General features: G+C 40.2%; 1 protein-coding gene across 1 annotated transcript in view; it reads right to left on the bottom strand.

Annotated features, from left to right (window-relative positions):
• LOC140849069 (leucine-rich repeat-containing protein 37A-like) overlaps positions 1–17,915 on the bottom strand; it is a 31,838-nt gene extending 13,923 nt beyond the window's left edge. Inside the window, exons 1-6 of the mRNA XM_073235114.1 lie at positions 15,557–17,915; positions 14,674–15,116; positions 12,256–12,327; positions 5,378–5,449; positions 2,440–2,511; positions 1,560–1,640 (exon numbers count right to left, since the gene is read on the bottom strand). Of these exons, the coding sequence (XP_073091215.1) occupies positions 1,560–1,640; positions 2,440–2,511; positions 5,378–5,449; positions 12,256–12,327; positions 14,674–15,116; positions 15,557–15,865 (1,049 nt within the window). The 5' untranslated portion in view covers positions 15,866–17,915. The remainder of the gene's footprint in view (positions 1–1,559; positions 1,641–2,439; positions 2,512–5,377; positions 5,450–12,255; positions 12,328–14,673; positions 15,117–15,556) is intronic.
• Positions 17,916–19,335: the final 1,420 nt, after the last annotated feature.

Genomic DNA, 19,335 nt, shown 5'->3' with positions numbered 1-19,335 from the left:
CTTAAATATCTAATTAGCCTGTGGTCATTGAGACTTTAGAGATTGAAAACCATGCTGCAGGAGAATCAGTGAAAATGATGGAGTAAGGACATCTCAAAACGTATCCTATAAAAGCAACAACAACAACAAAAAGCTAGCAGAAATGGCCAAACCAGCTTTTTCAGAACTCTGGATATTTAATCAGTGGGCTTACAGCAATGTGGGGAGCATTTATTCAAGAAAAACATTAATTTCTCTACAAACAGTGAGACCTGTGTTGCTTTAACTTCTCCTAGACCTTTGCTCTCTGTCCAGTGGTAGCTTTGAAAAACAGCCCGAGGTCCTTCAGAGCCTCCTTCCCAAAGACTTGTCTCCGTGTTACTGTCTGGTGGTGCCCTGGAGGACCTTCCCTGAAAGGCTTGTCTTTGACCTGACTGGGAGCTGCCTAGTGCTAAAAGCCTCTCCTCAGGGGGCATTTCTTAAAACAATTACAGGTAAATGGTTTAATGTGGTAGGTGTGTGAGGCATTGGACAAAAAATAGTCGAACCAAAAGCTTAAAAGGACAAGCTGAGGGAGGAGATGTTCACAGAGACTTTGAAAGGCTCCAACACATTCCTGGGAAACTGGAAGCCCATGAGACATAGTCCTGAGAATCTGGAAGAAAACCATCAGCACTGAACAATGAGGTCAGCAGGGATGTGGAAGACAAAATGAGTGAGCAAAAATTAGCTGTATTTCTGTACACTAGCAGTGAACAATCCAAAAATGAAATTGAGAAAACAATTCCAAGTCTAACAGCATCACAAAGAATAAGTCTCAGGGAAAAATTTAGCCAAAGAAACGCAAGATTCATTCACTGAAAACTATGAAACCCAGTGATTTGCCTGTGTCACAGAGCACTCGAGCAAAAGGGAGGAAAACCCCCATTCCTTATTGGATAGTCAGGAAAGAAAGTATACGGAATGAGGCTACAGCAATGTATTTTCTTTATGACCATTTTGCACACGACAGCTTAACACAAACATCTTTTTCCATTCCTCAAAGGTTCCTACTGCTCACAGATAATTCACATCAGAGGTGAACACAGTTTGAAAGGTATTTTTCTGGGTGACTGGGGAGAGAAGATCCCTGTGGCAAGTTTTCAGAACTCCTTTCATTTAAAAGAAGCTGATGGCTGAGGAAGCACCGACACCAGTTGCTCCCTGGAGAACTTTGTGCTAAACCTAGTTGTTTCAGCGCTGCGTTCCAAGAGCAGGAAACCGTTAGGTTCAGAAGTGGAATTGCGAGGCCCACCCACCATGGAGAGCGTCACAGTCGTGGATCCCTGTGACAATGCTGGCGTGGGTGTTACACGCTGGAGTGCGGTTGTTGCCTGTGCGAAAGATCAGGAAAGCGGAGCCTGCCATGTATGGCTCAGACATGTCTCCTGGCCCCTCTCTCTGTACCTTCGTTTCCTCATCGCAAAAAAATGGATCTTAACACAATTTTTCAGACTGAGCTTACCCGCTGCTAACCAGTAACTGTATCATGTTTCTACACATCATTTTTTTTACACATACTCATCTTCTATTTCACTTACAATGTGTGCAAGAACTGCATTCCATGCCAGGCCTGAAATGTTCCAAAGCTCAGTTCTGTAATGAGATTGCAGCCAAGATTTCTACAAAGAAAAAGATACAAGAAAAAGAAGAAAAAAATTATTTCAGAACATTTATCCCTTGGCAGGGATTCTAATCTGTATATGATGAAACATAACCTCAATACTTCCTCATACACTAAAGAAATCTCACTATGGAAGATATTTGTTTTATTTTTAACATTTGTATGAAAAAAAGATTGTCTATCAGGTATACTGGGTTTATAAAAAGGAGAAAGATGGATTAGTAATTGACATCTAGGTTTTTTCCTGGTATCAGTGGTATTATTACAGAAAATATGAATAAAATAAATAAAATATATTTGTATAAAGATTTATACTTCCATGTTTACACATGTATTGCTAGATACAAAGGAATAAGTTCTCAGAACACACTCATCTAAGTGATCCTTAATTCTCTAGAAAAGAGTTCCATGACTGCACTGTTGACATTCTGGGCTGGATAATCCTTGTTGTGGGCACTGTTCTGTGCACTGTAGGCTGTTGAGCAGCATCTCCGGCCTCTGCCCCCCAGATGCCAGCAGCATAGCTACAGTTCTAACAACCAAAATGTGTCCAGACATGGCCTAGTGTCGCCTGGGCACAAAATCACCCTACTTGAGGACCCCTGCTCTAGAATGAGTCACTCTGATCCATATGATAATTCTTACACCAGGGTTTCCTAGACACAAAAAGGATGTGGCCACATAATTTTAGTAGCTCTCCATTTAAAATATTTCAATATTTCAAAATGAATAACAAAGAGGTTTACAATTAAGTTTATAAAAATTCCAAACACAATTAAATTGTATTTGTAACTTACATAAACTGCAGAAAAGGTAGTGATTCGAATGTACGTCTTTCAATAGATAGTATTTTATTGCAGGATAAATCTCTAGGAAAAGGAAAAGGAAAAGGAAAAATATTGTCTCAGCTATCAGATATCTAATTAGCAGAGATAACTAGTAGAGGTTAGAATAATCACATTGAATAAGTAGTTCTTATCTAAACTCTAGAACTTAGAAATTATTACGTGAACCTTCCAGAGCCCCTATCCCTGCCCTCACCTAAGTCTCACTTTCATTATCTTCATAAATAAAATATACAACCATAGATCTTGAGAGATTGTTGAGATAATCCTTCCTGAGAGCAGAAGGACTGATTAGATCAACTTTTGTGGTCCCATCAAATTCCATAGTAGGAGCTCAAAAGTTTTTGTCTCCATATATAATTTCCAATATTGAAAGGAATATTTTCACATTTACAAACCTTTCTGGTTTTATTCTGTCTAGGCCATTTCAACACCAGAAAAAATAAAATATGAAAGGAAGTTACTCCTCTAAGTAATAATTACTTTAAACTAATTCAGAATTATACTTTCTATTATTTTAATGGAAGCTCCTTTTTGGTTTCCATTGCTTTAATATTCCATGAATTTAACTGCTTCAGTTGTACAGTGGTGGGACAACAAAAAACAACAACATGGTGTTGGATTTTTATTTTAAATCACTCACTCTTGACTGTTACAGGTGACTCTCTTATTTCCATTGATTCAGGCTTAATCCCTCACTTTTCACCTAGATGCGTATTAACTCTTCTGAAGGGTATGCCTGCCTCTGGTTCATTCTTTTCTAATCGGTCCTGCACAAAGTCACCACATTAACTCTCCATGAGTGGTTCTCAAATACCAGCATCGCCTGGGAATTTCTCAAAGATGTAAATTCTCAGCCCTACTCGGGACCAACTGAATCAGTAACTGTGGGGTGGGTGCATGTGCTGTGAGAAGCCCTCCAAGTGATCTTCCAGCAGGCTGAAGTTTGTCCTGGAGTGCTGCCGGGATAACATGACAGCTTGTTACCCTTGGCTTGGCCTTCGAAGCCCCAGGTCTGGCCCTAACACCTAATGTACTCTATAAGGACAAGGTATTTTTCCCGTGTGCTGCCCTTCTGCCACTCTTCTTTGCAAACTTATTCTTCCCAAGATGTCTCTCTGATGATACCCAAAAGCCCCTCAAGCTGCTGCCCTAACAGCGTTGCTCTTGTAACATCTTTTTTTCCAACTTGAAGTCTTTTTCCCCACTTTTGTGCTCCCTGAACAATTCATACTTCTCACTGCCCACATCCATTTCCTCTTTTCAATATAGTTACTTTTACACCCATTTCCTCTGAGCATAAACTTCCTTCTTACTTACCTGCACTGTCTACCATGTTTAAAACTGATGCATGGACATAAACTCAAATATTTATAAAATGAATGAAGAGCTGGGCAGTAGAAGAAAAGTGCTCATTTAAAAATAAATGGCTTTTCAAATAGCTCCCTCTTCTGTGCCTCTGCAGCACTTTGTCATTCATTCAGTGCTTACGCAGGGCAGTCATAAAATGGTAGGCACCCTGTCTTACCCATCTTTGTGCCTGTAATACGAGGCACAGTGGTTGTCATATTCTTTTTTGGCTTTTTTATCGATTGGCATTTTATGATAATGAAATACTTAGCTTACAAAATATTTTATAATAGAAGTAATGAAGGGCCTAATCCACTGAGCAGTTATTTCATTTGTGTTTGGAAGGTTTGGAGCCCAGATGGCAGAGGTACCTAAGATCAATACAAAAGTGTCCCTTATGGCTTGGAAGGTTTGAAAACTCAAGGGACTATTTTTATTGTCATGTAAGGCCCTTTACATCCGATTCCCTAAAGCTTCTATTTTGCAAGAAGAATCTGTTTGCAAAAGATCATCACTAATTAGCGTAATAAGGATGACATATACAGTTCTGCATGCTAAAGACAAAGAAAAAACATTGAGCTTTTATAGCAACATAGTATCTGCTTACTTCTAAACAAAAAGAAGTACTATGCGGGCATTACTTCCTTGACAATGAGACTGGTGCCAATTAGTTGGTAATTAGAGAAGTTAGGGCCCTTTCTGACATGCTTATTTAGTCTCAATGTAAACATTTCCAACTATACCAGTTAATCACCAATTCAAACATCTGTTCTTAATATTGGTACAACAATCCCTGCATTGAAATCCTAAACACCAGTCTCTTCTCTTGGCACCTATGTTCTTGATAATGTTGTTTACATAATTCATCTGCCTAAGTACTTAATGTTTCGATGTTAATTTAGAGAAAATTATAAAAATATTTTGGGTTAATGGCATTCAAGTTAATGTAAGTATTCTATATTTTCTTGTCTTTGAAATGACAATATGAGGTTCACTTTAATTCCTCTCATCTCACTAAACCAACTTTTACAAATCTTTTCTGTGAAGGCCTTAAAGTAAATATTGTAGGCTTTTCAGGCTACATAGAGTCTCTGTTGCATATTTTTCTTTCTTTCTTTTCTTTTCTCCTTTTATACCCCTTGAAAAATGTAGAAATCACTCTTAAGGGCTGTATAAAAATGGACCATGGGCTGGATTTGATCCATAGACCATAAACTAAATGTTAATATAAACAGAGGGCATAGAACACTTACATAACAAGGCTCCTATGGGTGTCTATAACCGCTCAGAACTCATTACCACTTTGCCTCTATAACTGAAGGGTTTTTCTATCTGTATCTTGTCCACATGATCAAAAAATTGAAAACACCTAGGACGTTTTTAATGCTAGAGAGTGGCTAGAGCCCTCCCTGCACAGACCTACAGAATTATAAATTTTTATTGTTGGGAGAAATTATAGAACTTGTCCAATTTAAACTCTTATTTATGTTATAGATAATATAAATAAAAGCTCATAAATAAATGTGAGTAACTAACTTACAAATACTGGAGGGATAGCAGGCCTTCAAATGAGTCCTTATGTAATTCACTCAACTGATTGTCACTGAGAATTCTGAAAAATGGAAAGGTTACTTCTGAATCAAAACGCAAAATAATTAAAATGATTTACTGTACAGGACTAATTTCTACATGTGAGGGAGACCTGGGTAATGATAATGGTACCACCTAAACAACCTAATTCTTAGTTAATTTAGGGATGGTGATCTCTGCTCTGTTTTCATTCACATCTTTCCTGTCATGTCCTCCTCTGTGTCCCTCTCTCTCCCTCACACACACACACACACAACTATCCACTCCTCACACCAAAATGTGTATTTAGTACCTACTCTCTCGATCCCCAAGTCTCGTTCAGAACCCAACTGTGGGTGGCACCATCGTCAGCAGAACTGCCATTTCCTCCCGCTCTCTTTGCCTGAACCTTATTAAGGGAGCCCCACACAGAACTATGTCAAGGCTGCAAGTGAAGTTGTTCGATCCCACCCACCACTAAAAATATTGTTTCGGGGAACTAAAAAGTGCATTAAAATACACATAAGAAGAATGTCCCATTTAATACAGCAGCAGACTCACAGACTCTGAGAAGGGACTAGCAGTTACTAAAGGGGAGGTGTGGGGAAGGCTGGGTGTGGAGGGATGGAGAAGGGGATTGAGGGGTACTATACACATGGTGTGTGTGGGGTCACAGGGAAGACAGTGTAGCACACAGAAGACAAGTAGTAAACAATGTTTTTCATGTGAAATCTTCATCAGAGTGTATACCAATGACACCTTAATAAAAAAAAGTTAAAATGTCCATGTTAATAATTATGAAACAAATACCCATGTAACACCATTCATGTCAAGAACACTGCCAGCATCCCCGAAGCCCTCCGTGTGCCCTTTTCCCATCACAAACTGCTCACTGACCCACTAGAGGCAACCACTGTCCTGACTTTTTAACTCATCTCCCTGCTTTTGGAATGTGGTCTTACCTTTGAGGTGTCAGCCATAAACTACACAGTGCAGTCTTGCCTCTTCTTGAACTTAGTATATAAATGGAATCATATTATATATGTATTATTTTCTACATTGCTTCTTGCATTCAGCCTTACCTTGTAAATTCATTCTATTGTCACATGCAGCTGAGGTTGGTTTGCTTTAATGCCTAGTGTTACATGCTCAGCTACATGTGCCTAGTGAGTACTTGACAGTGGCTAGTGTGACTGAGAAGCTGAATTTTAATTTAATTAGTTTTAACTATTAAAAAAATTAAATTAGAAACTGATATTTGATGCAGTTATTGGAAAACATTTCAGTATTCTGCAATAACTCGGGCATATGATACTATTTTTCCAACTGTAAATTTTATGAAATCTAAAGAGAGAACAAGTAACTTCTGATAAAAATCTTGCAACTAAACTGAGATTTTATAGTGTTAGTATGGAAAAAGAATATAAATGTGTAAGTTTCATACCAATTGGAGGTAGAAATTATAATACTTTGGATATTTTAAAGACAGAAAAAATGCAGACTATCTTAACAATGTATATAATGATTACATGTTGAAATAATAATATTTTGGGCATAAGGTTTAAATAAAATGCCTTCACATTACATCTGTTTCTTTTTACTTTTATTTTTTAAGTGGCTACCAGAAAATTTAAGATTACTTATGTGCCTTGCATTACGTTTCTAAAGCGTAATATTCCATTGTATAACTATGCTAGACTTTATTTATTCACTCTACTGTTGGTGGACATCAAGATTTTTCTAGCTTTTGTTACTACAAACAGTGCTGCTTTAAACTTTCTTATACTTCTATTTTGATATGCATTTGCCTGAGTTTCTCTAGGGTCCAGGAGGGGTACAAAACTGTTCTAAGAAGTGCTAGCTATTTCAAGTTGGCAAATGGGAAAATGCCAAGTCTCTACTCCTCCAACCACCAGCTAAATCCCTAAGAGTGATGGAAAAGACATGATTAAAAACTCCACAACCTTACCGCAAAGTGTGGGAGCAGCTCCACAGATGCCTCCCTACCAGAAATGGCCTGGAATTACCCACAGGGTGACGAGCTGAAATGCTGCTGCAGAAGCAGGGGCAGCACGTGGCCCCAAATCCTTCCTCCTCAGGCCAGAGAGCAAAGGGCGTTTTCCTCTAGGTAGGGGCATCGGTGCTCAATAGGCCAGGGGCCCAGAACGTTGGGGAAGGGTGGGCGCTCTGTCTAGCCACCAGAAGCCACCTCCCACCTCCTCTGACTTTCAGGGAGTCCTTTAGGAATAACAAGCCCCAGCAGCTCAGGTCACCTCTGTCGGAGAGCCAGGAAACACAAGCAGGAGAATCTCAACTCAAAGATGAACTGCACTCAGGAATGACCAAATGACAAAGAAAGCCAGGTCCGTTACGGACAGAAAACAAAACCAAATGAGCTGATAGCCAATGAATCAGAGCGAAGAGAGGGAGCACGAGTGGAGTTTAGAATGGCAGAACTGATATCCTGAGTCAGAGAGTGCGTCCGTGAAAAAGAATCAACTCAGGATTACATGAAGAGTGTTATTATCAATAATAATAAAAAACCTCAATATATGCACCTTTGAAGAATAAATTAGGAAACAGAGATCCTGCCAATGATTTCTCCAGAATGCAGAATGAAGGGAATGGGAATAATCCGCAGAACAAGCCTGACACCTGAGTTTGCCCAAGAATGTTCACGCCTTTGCTTCACCTAGTCCCACAGGAAAGACAACCTGCTGGGCAGGATGGTTCGCACCCATTTCTTAACACCTGAGGAGCAGGAGAGTATACAGCCAGTGTCTACCAGAGTGGAGCAAGGGAGTGATAAGAGATCCACCACAGAAGAAAGTCTTTAAGATTTCAAAACCAAATGTCCCTTCCCTGGGAATCAGCTTCCTGGGAGGTAATACTAACAGTTTTACATCCTTCAAGCGCCTTGGGGATCTGAGAACATGCCATGTTGCTTTGTGAACTATTTCCACCAAGTTCTGCATATAAACATTCTGCTTTCCCTCACAGGGTCTGTTAGTCACATATTGATATTAATTCCACCTCATAGATTAATTCCTTTCTCATAGCTTACAACAATTCAATTACTACTACCTGGAAACTCTGCATCTGAAAACAAGGGCAATCTCTGTTATACGGTGGTTCACATTACACAGAATATAGGCACATACATTTAAAAAGATCCCAAGACAAAAAACTTTAACTCCCACAAAGAACTCCTGGAACCCTGAGAATGCCTCAAAGACCCTGACCTCACCTGGAAATTCACCACGTTACAAGGAACAGCAGTGGTGGACTAGAATGTGTGAAGGGAGAATGGTCACCAGGTGATGCTATGACTGTTCTCCCATCTCTGTCAGGTAATGGTTTCCTATTGCCATGGAAATGACCCAAAGAGGGAAAAAACAAATCAATATGTCCAACACTGTTTATCGTAACCCTTTTCATAACAATAGACAGTTGGAAATAACTCTACCTCCCCCCATATCGCATAACAAAACTGTGTGTGTACACTGTTGATGATATGCAAAAAGGTCATAGGAAATGATGGCATATGAAAAAAATCAGGACAAATATGAAACTTGTATACTAATTCTAACTTTAAAAATTATAAATACTGACAAGGTTTCAATAGGGACAGAAAAGAGATGGAGGTGGAAACTCAGCTGTTGATGACAGTGTCTTCTCTGATTGGCTGATGCCCCTGTCAGACAGTTTGGTTCAGGAGAGAATATCACGGTAAGACAGGGAGTAACTAAAGAGTATGTATTTTAAGTTAATGGGATTTGTTTTGGTGAAGTTTTTGGATGACATGATAGTAAATTTTTTTAAATAACCCTAATAAATTCAACCTTAAAGGAAAGTTTAGAGTGAGAATGAGTGTCATCGAAAAATTACCCCAAAAAGGAACTTCACATAGCAACAACCTGGAATAAAACATATTGATCTGGAGAACTCCAAATATTTTTTGACTAAAGCAAAAATATGTAGAACTATGGGGAATCAGAGTTAAAGGGGGATCTAAAATTTTCTTACACAATGAAAACATCAAAACTAAGTATGAACTAACATTAGAGAAACATTCATGTTTAACTTCTGATCACACTTCCTTTCACTAAAGCAATCGTCTAAATTTTGCAATATTCATTCTTGACTCTACATTACTGGCAATTATCCTTCTCCCTAACTCTGTAACTTCTAGGAAATTGACAGGGCACAGAGTGGTTTTATTTTTAGGCTTACCTATACATACATGCCAACAGTAGGCCATTCTGGAATTGATTTATCGCCTTCCCCTGCTTGCTTTCTCTCCAAAGCACTTATCATTACTTGAAATTATACCTATCTATTATAGTTAGTATATTTATTTTTATATTACATATTTGTAAATCCCTTCAGAACTGGGATATTTGGTCTTTTTGTTCTTGGGCTTGTGTCCCTGGTCATAAAACAGTTCCTGGCACATAGTAGATGCTCTGTGTGACAGGTATTGATTTTCAGATACACTACCTTTATTTAAAACAAACCATCCCTTTATCATCATGTGCATAAGTACAACTTTACAGGAAAAAGAAATGTCTTTCTTTTCATCTGCATTTGTGACCCAGTCTTTTGAGACAAGAACCTCCTGAGAATTTCGTAAGAGCTGTGAACCCTTTTCCTAGAAAACTTCACTTTCTTGAAAATACGCAAAAGCATGCGTGCAATTTCCATTTGTTTATCATCCCTTTAGGGCACAGGTCTGTGAACAGAATGGCTTGGATGCAGGGTATGAACCTGAATGGGAAATCATGTCTGTCTCTATTTTCAAAAACCTCTAAATTGGCATTTCCTTCCATCATGAATGTAGGCAGCAAACCACAACAGAGTAGCAGTATAGCTCATCTGACCCCCAGTAGAAATCAGATATGTTCATATCATGTCTTTGCTGCAGACATCTCAAAATTCCTTTATTCTCATCACTACCTTCACCGTACAATAAATGACACTACATATAAGAATTACCATTATAATAAATACCACTACATATTGTTATTGAATGTAAGAAAAGCAGATTGATTACTATATCACTAGTAACTATTCTTTAAGAGTATTTCAATGTAATTGGTTTTCTTTGTTTTCAAATGTATTTTAACCTATTATACATTTAAAAACATCTCTTCTTAGGTCGGCTTCTGTCGATCACCAAATAGATTCACGGAAAATAAAAGGTTAAGAAATCCTGACCTGGGTGGGGACCATTGACTCCAAGTGAGGAACATCCGCCTTACCAAGTATAAATCTCAAACTGACTTGAAAATCTTCTAACCTGACCAGACTCATGTTATATTGTATAAACTCTACAACACATGCGATTTAAAAATTAATGTTTAAACTTCAGTTTATTTTTTGAAAACATATAATACATATTTATATGGCTCAAACTTCCAAAGGTATAATGTACACAATCCAAACCTTTTTTCCTACCCCTACCCCTCAGCCTACCCTCACACTCGACTCTACTCCCCAGGGGGAACTGCTGTTATTTATCTCTTGTGTCAAGTTACTTTCATTTTTCTTAGAAGTCTGGGAAATAAAATCTCCATGTCATATTTTATCACGGGAAATATATACATTTAAAAAAACAACTGTCTGGTTCTACCATTTTTTTCCTTACAAGTAACATATCCAACTAAGAAGGGTCTATTTTAGGGTGGTCATAATCCCTATTTTTAGATTACTATGCCTGTTACGTCTTTTAATATTAATTCACAGGTTATTTGACTTGTCCAAGTTGAACGAATGATTAACGATACAACAGTCTTGAAAAATGCCAGTTAATTACTTTGAATATAAATAATTTTTCCAAAATCACTTGTGTCTAAACCTACTTTTCTACAAATCAAAAAAAAAAAATTACAGACAACAAAAAAAATGGGCAAAGAACAGGCAATTCTGAGAATACAAATGTTGGGTAGGCATATAATGATATTTAAATTCCCAAGTAATCAGAAAAATTCAAATTCAGATGGGGACCCTCTTATTCACCCATCACACACCAGCCAAAAAATACCCAGTGGCAGAGGGTGTAGGAAAACGAAGCTGTCATGGCCTGTTGATTAGAGTATAAATTGCACAACCGTTTTGAGGGCAATTCAGATTTTCTACCGACACAGTCTTAATCCCAACAATTCCACTTCTAGGTATCTCTTTTACAGAGATACTTGCTCATGTTGACAAAGACGCGAGTACAAGGATCTTCATTGGAGTGATGCATGTGACAAGAAAACAACAGAATCTAAGCATCCAGCAACACAGGAAGTATTAACTGTGATAAATCTATACCATAAAATATTATGCAGGAGTTTAAATAAATGGGGTAGCTTTCTATGTAGTGGGAAGAAATCTTAATCGTATCAGAAAGTGAAAGCATTCAGTCATGGGATGTTACCCTTCATGTAGAAAAGGTAAGAAAATCACACAACAAAACTATTTTGCTATCTGTAAATACTTATGTAGACAAATGCATGGAAGAACATCTGGAAGGATATATACTAAATTCAGAGCAGTGGTTACCTCAGGGGTGGGGGATTAGGGCACACGGAAGGTTTTCACTCTTCGTGTTATTTCATTTTTATATATCAAGAACATAATCATGTGTTCCTTGCATACTGGAAAGTAAGTTTAAGTTGACTCTTAAAGAGAACCCACAAATTTAATTTCTGAAATAAACACAGAATTGCAATCAGTAGAGGTCGATTTGAGATACGGAGAGGAAAATACCTTTTCTCAGAACTTCTGACCTCAAAACTCTTGACCAAGAAACATGTTACAATACAGTTAGTTTTTTGTGTTCATATTTGGAGAGAATATACTCACAGTTTCTCAACCCAAGTGTATGACTTCCATGTATTTTCTTCAACGTAAGAAATAGAGTTTCCTTGGAAATTTCTGTGAAGAAACACAGTGCATATCCTTCAATAGGTAGGAAAAGAAGGAACAGAATAAGCAAAAGAATCACGGCAACCAGGGGAACATTCCAATGCAGAAAATACCAGCTCCTCGTGTCCACAGCCATCAGCTTCCCAGTTTGCACAGCTAATAAACATGTAACACGGGGCACAAACATTAGGGCATCTCCTCAGAAACTGAACTTCCTATCTGTCCAACTTCTTGGGCAGATAATGCCAGTTAATGACTTTGAAACTAAGTGCTTTTTCCTAAAATCACCTAGGTATCTCAAATGACTCCTTCCAAAGAGAAAATGATAAACAACTAAACAGAAAAAATGGCAAAAATTTATCATCAACAATAAATATAAAGAAACATTATGATTTCTTTATATAGCAAATACTTGGCTCAGGGCCCGCTGTTGAGATCTCTCCAGTTGTTTGAAGGAGAAGGGCAATTAGAGTTGAGAGGGACTAACATGGAAAGATCTCTCAGAGACAGTGCCGAGGGAAACGCACAAATCACCAAGCAAGGAGTAATGTACTACCTCCCTGGGGGGAAATGCAAAGGGAAGAGCCTGGAAGGGAGGACACACACCAAAATGGTAACAGGAGCTATCTTATGGGCGGTAGGCAGGGTGGAGTGGGATTTCCACATTTTATCTTATATACTTCTGTGCCTTTTCTCTTTTTTTAAACACGGAGAATGTATCCATAAAATACCTGTGCTTAAAAGAAGCTGTTAAATGCTTGACGTTCAACCACTGACTCTCTGGATGACTTTGAGTCTTTCCCTTTAGCCTCTCTTCCGTCAGCAACAAGTTCCCTATTTTTCAGGGCAGTCAGAAATAGCTCAGATACCTGTCTGCTCCTCTGCCTAGTGGAAATTTCCACCCAACCAGAATCCTTCTGCGTGCCTTACGCTCACCGATAAAAAGCACCTACACCTGAACTCGTCTCCCGCAAACGGGCTCTCCTTCCCAGCTGCTGTTATTTCCCCCTGTTCTACCACCACCACTCTCCTCATCACCCAGGACAGAAACTTTAGAGTCAGATTTGATTTTTCTCTTTTCCTGCACATCCCACCCTCCAGCTCTAGTCGGTCACTTACAAAGTCCTACTGACTCTTCCTTTGTCGTGCTCTCAGGATCTTCTTTCTATCCCAGCGCAACCATTCTGATTCAGCCCCTTTTCACTTCACTCCTAGGCTTTGCTAGTACATCCTGTTTGGTCTCCCTGAATCAAGCTCTCCTCTCTAGATCACGCTACATAGGGAATCTAAAGCAATCCCCTTGCTTTAATCATTTGTCTCTCTTGCTTGAAAACGTTCAATGGCTCTCCATCTCTCATACTGCAACTTTCAAACCCCTATAGCTGATAGTCAAGGTTTTTCAAAATCTTTCATTGTGTCCTAACCAGTTCTTTACAGCCAGACTGGTCTATGAAATCCTGATCATTCCTGCAGCCATGCCTTGCCTACACTGAACATTTCCACCCCCCTATTTAACCAATTATAGCTACTCTTCAAATCCCAGCTAAAATTGTCGCTTATCCAAGAGGCTTTCCCTGACCTCCATATCCCAGTGATTACAGGGTCTGGTGAATTACAGTACCTAGAGTCTGTATCTCTTTTAGTACTTAGTTATCACCTCCCTTTTAATGAATATTCTTTCTTCCTACCTATCACTCCTATCACTGTCATGTTCTGGAGACAATGTTTATACATCTGCGGCTCCCACAGTACTTAGCCCTGGGTTGTGTGAAAAATGGGTGCTATATATAAAAAGCCAGAGGAAAAAGTTTTGGACATAACTGAGGGACCAAATAATAACAGTTAACACTCATATATACACGAGGCACATATAGAAGGGCTTTACATGTATTAACTCATCTAACTCTCACAACAATCTTAGGGGATGGTAACTACCATAATCCCCACTTTACAGATTAGGAAACTGAGTCACAAAGCTAATAAATGACAGACCTGGGTTCAAACCCAGGCAGTCTAGGTCCAGAACCTTTACTCTTAACCAGAGGATAGGGACATGTTACTATAAAGAAGATGGACTAAAAATGATAGGAAAATGGTAGAATAGAGGTTAAAGACTTAAATGACAGAACTAAACAAAGCGGGTAAGGAAAGAGAATAAGGGCAATTACAAGTAAAAGACTGGAGAAAGGAGAACAATATTAAGAAGGAAAAGGAAGACAAGGACTAGTTAACAAAAGTTAAAAACAGAAAATCAGTCAACACCGGGTATGGAAATGAGGGCCCAGGAAGTCCTTGAGGAAAATGCTGCCAGGTCAGGCAGGATGCCGAGAACAAATGAAGAGAGGCGGTTCTTACAAGATCGTGAAGGTGCCATTGTGAGCGTTGGGCTCTGGCACGGGCACACTCTGGAGCTTCTGCTCTGGGCTGAGTCCAACGCACGCCAGCATCTCATCTGTGCAGCTACAGACCTCACATATGTTGTTTGCGGTGGTGTTCACCACTGAATTCTGAGCCGGTGATGGAAAACCCGTCTCAGAAGGCTCTGGCTGCCGAGATACGGAAACGTCCAGGTCCCCAGGTGCAGCTGTGACCTGAGTCAGGTTTGGACGCTGACTGGGAACCTGCCCGGGATGTGGAAGTGTCCCCTGAGGGCGCGCTGGAGATGGAGCTGGGGCTTCCTCCTGGACTGGAGGCTCAGCCTCTTCAGGAGTGAAGGCAGGCTCAGCCAGGGCTGCCTGCAGGTATTTGTAGTTCTCATCCATCTCCGGGGGCTCTGGAGGCTGATCCTGGGAATCCACCTGGGGAGAAAAAGATTCAGCCTCCTCAACTTTCTGTCCATGATGAATGGGGACACTTTTCTGGGAGAAAGCTTCAACTCCACAGGGGCCTCTGGAGGCTGATGTGGGCCGCCCAGAAACTCTACAGGTAGCTTCTCCTTAGCATAGACAACATCCCTATTGGGATCTAAATAATCATCCTGCAATTGTTGTTTTAGATGTTTCTCTGCAAATGAGCCTGGAGTTCCAATAAGAACCTTGGTAAGCTGTCGATACTGAGCTAGATCTTCCTTCGACTTTGGAAGTGAAACAACAAACCTTGTTGGTTTTGAACTATCACTACCTAGAGGTGGAACAAGTATTTCAAATGACTGGTGTTCAGCCTGATCTACATTTACAGTTTTAGTCTCAGTTTTGAGTCAAGGAGGCAGATCTAGGGCCTGATTCTGGTCCCAACTTACCATCGGAACCACCTGTGGCTGACTTTCATGCTGGCCAGGCTTGTCCCAATGATCTGGTCCTGGGGGCAGCTCTCCAGCTGAACCTGTGTACCAGAAAGGAACCACAGGATGCATCAGTTGTTGACGTGGCTGGGGAAATTCAAGAGGGAGATTGGAGGGATCCGAAGACCAGGACTCGGTTGGCCCTGGGGGTCTGGGGGTCAGCTGCACAGGGTCCAGGGCCCAACCCGGAGGCTGAGCTGCTTGGACCACCAGCCACAATGGTAGCAACACAAGAAGCCACAGGGCCCAGAAACGCAGCCAGGACATGGCAGCAAAGGCTCCAGGGCACAATGAGCCAGAGGACCAGAGCAGCTCCCTTAAGCCAGAGCAGAACCATTATGACAGCTCTCTGATGCTCACATATCCCTAGCAACTGCGTGCCCCTCCCCTGCCTAGTCCCACCCTTCATTTATGACACATTAGGCTCAGGCTGAGATCAGCTCCACACCACCTGAGCAAGTCCTTTCTCAGAATCATGGAGTCCAAGCTCCCCCTCCCCAAGTAAAGGCTACAGACACCTCCCTCCAGATCCCCCTTCCCACTGAGAGAGACAGGATTTGGGCTGCACATCTGGGTGGCCCTGGCTTCTGGCAGCCCAGGGATAGTGGGAGTTGGTTAAGAGAAGGGTAAGGGTGGAGGTGGTGCAGTTTCTCAAGGAAGCCACTGGGTCTGGCATCATGGGAAATTCAAAAGTGCTCGTCCAGTCCTGGCAACTCTTCCTCTTCAAAGCTAAAATCTGAGACATTCTGCTTGCAAGAAAAGTAGCTTTCCTGCAAAACAAACACCTGTTAAGGTGGTGGAGAGGGAAAAACACTTTACAGTCATTCTAAAATGTTGCCATTTTCTTTAAACTCTCAGTATATGCACGTCTGATTATTAATTCACCAGTCTACTACATGAGGACTACCACTGAATCAGTGATGACTCCAAAATTGCTATAGGAAGGGCCCTTGGGGGGTGAACAATCCATCCCCATGCTCCAAGGGATCTTCCCTGGGACTGAGCTTTGAGGCACCCATGTACTTGTGTGGATTGGGAGTCAGATGTGACAAGTTTCAAATAAGGTCTCAAGCACCCATATGTAATTTGGGTAGCTGAACTAATGTAAAATGGAAACAACAATGTTATATCCCTCAAATGGTTGTGGTAAAGATTCAATGCTTTGTTTCATGTGCTTGGCAGAAACTGAGATGTTAACAGACAGTGGCTATGAAACCACTGCTAACTGATTGGTGCCTGGAATATGGTCAAACACTCAGTGATTGGGAGAAGTTACTTTATCAACATTGGTATTTGATCTTTCTGAAATTTAGTTTCTTCCTAGGGATATCTGAGGTACTATGAAATGCCTAGCACAGGTTTGGCAACACTAAATGCTCTGTGAATGGCAGCTATTAAGATATCCCCTGGACCCTGATGGGTTTTTCTTACTGGATGATCTTCAAGTATGATTTCTTTTTTAAATGCTGTATCTCTGGGATAATTTGTAGGTTATATTACTTGCCTGTAATCAGATAATTACCTGTTCTGTTTGCACATGTAGGTAACGTCATGAAGTGATAACGCTGGCCATATTGGAACCACATTTGGTACAAAGTGGATTTGTGTGGCAGTCTGTAATACTAGTAATTTCTATGACAATCCACCATCAGTAATGAGCCAAGAGACTGTGACAATAGGAAATAGGAAATGAGCGTCCAGTAGTTCCCGAATCTGGCTGACCATAGAATCACCTGGGGATCTAAAAAATAAAGATTCATAGTTTGATTCCATTTGTCTGGGGAGGAGCCCTAGAATCTGCAAATTTAAAAATGTATGCTGTGAATTTTCTGATGAGCAGCCAAGATTGGGAACTAATTATGGTTCAGGACAGCTCAAACTCAATTCCCTGTAGTGCACAACACCTTTTCTCATAGTTAAAAATAATTTCTAAGTCAACGCTGCAGTGTTCTTGAAATCTGTAAGGATGGGAATGAAAGAGAGGGAGAGAGAAACTAAACAGGAACTCAAGGTAACTGACTTGTGTGGGCTGTGGAGGGAAGTTGTAGATCAAAGTGGTAAGCAGAAAAAAACTTACAACAATACCAAACAGCATTAGCAGCCAGATGAGTTATGGGAAATCCAGCAGAAGTTTCAACCCAGCTTCAACTACAACTGTCAGGATTATAGAGGCTAAACAAAAACCTGAGACAGCAGTGAAATAAGCCAGGCGGAGAAAGACAAATATCAAATGATTTCACTCATTTGTGGAGTATAAGAACAAAGCAAAAACTGAAGGAACAAAACAGCAGCAGACTCCAAAAACAGCAACAGAACCCAAAAATAGACTGAGTCACCAAAGGGAAAGGGACTGGGAGGATGGGTGGGAAGGGAGGGAGAAGGGGGAAAAAGGGGCATCACGATTAGCATATATAATGTAGCGGGGGTGGGGAGGGGGCACGGGGAAGGCAGTATACACAGAGAGGACAAGTAAGATTCTATAGCATCTTACTATGCTGATGGGCAGTGACTGTAATGGGGTATGTGGGGGGCACTTGATAATAGGGGGAGTCTAGTAACCATAATGTTGTTCACGGAATTGTACATTAAGGATACAAAAATTAAAACAAACACAAAAAACAAACAAACAAAAAACTGAGACAATTAGATGCACTGCTTAATTCCCTGTCTGGATCTAGCATTGTTTGCTTTCCCTTACTGCATTAAATATTTCTTGAGCAACTCAGGCTTATTGTATGAAGTAACAATTCCTCTCTCCTCTGAGGGGGTAATCCTTAATAATAGCTCAGAGTGAATCCAAACAAGCTTTTCCCTAGCACTGTTCTCCAAGAAGTTAAAAGAGCTCCTTTAGAGGCAGAACTGACTAGCCTTTTTCCTACTTATAAAAAAGGCAAATTTCTATTGCTAGAAAGGAAACAGCTTCTTTTTCTCCGAGACCAGGAAGGCAGGCACTGAGAAAATTTAGTTTTCTCGGAAACAGAAATTTAAAAGGTAAGAGCACATCTACCTTAGTTTTCCAAGAAATGAAGACTTTAAAGACAGGAAATGGGGAGTGTGCATGCATACGGCGTGTGTGTGTGTGTGTGTGTGCGCGCGCGCGCGCGTGTGTGCCTGCGTGCGTGCGAGTGTGTGTGCAAGCGTGCGTGAGCGTGCGTGTGCGTGCGTGTGTGCGTGCGTGTGTGCGCACACATGCGCTTTTTGAGACTGGTGTTTCTCAGATTAAGAAAATACCCGCCTGTCATTATTCTAGAATAATGCTTCTCTAGGATACTTCGTAAATACCAATTTTTTAAATTTTTTGAGATCATTTTGACTTTGTATTGTTCATGTGACGTTTTATATTAATTACTAATTTTCTTATACTGCACAATCTTTTGTTTTGGGATAAACAGTTTGTATTTGTGTGGTGTGTGTGTTTAATAATAGCAGTAATAATAAACTTAAATAAGAACAAAGATAACATAACAAACACTTCCTTTGTCACCCCAAATTTTTGTTATCCTCTTATCCCAAATTAAAAGCTTTTTGGCATTTTGCCATAGTTACTTAAAGCCTTTCTTAAATTCAATAAATAAAATATTGTAGATAAATTTGAAGTTTCTTTGCCATCCACCTCCAGTTCCATTTTTCTTTCCTTTTCTCAGAGGCAACCAATATTCTGAGTTTATTGTGTCTCACTACAGTATTTTTAACACACAGTTTTACTCATACATATCCAGGAATAATATGGAGTATTG

The sequence above is a fragment of the Manis javanica genome, chromosome 4, assembly GCF_040802235.1.
Source record: "Manis javanica isolate MJ-LG chromosome 4, MJ_LKY, whole genome shotgun sequence".
Taxonomy (NCBI): domain Eukaryota; kingdom Metazoa; phylum Chordata; class Mammalia; order Pholidota; family Manidae; genus Manis; species Manis javanica.
Note: the sequence above shows the minus strand (reverse complement) of the source record. Positions and strands in the feature narration are given on the sequence as shown.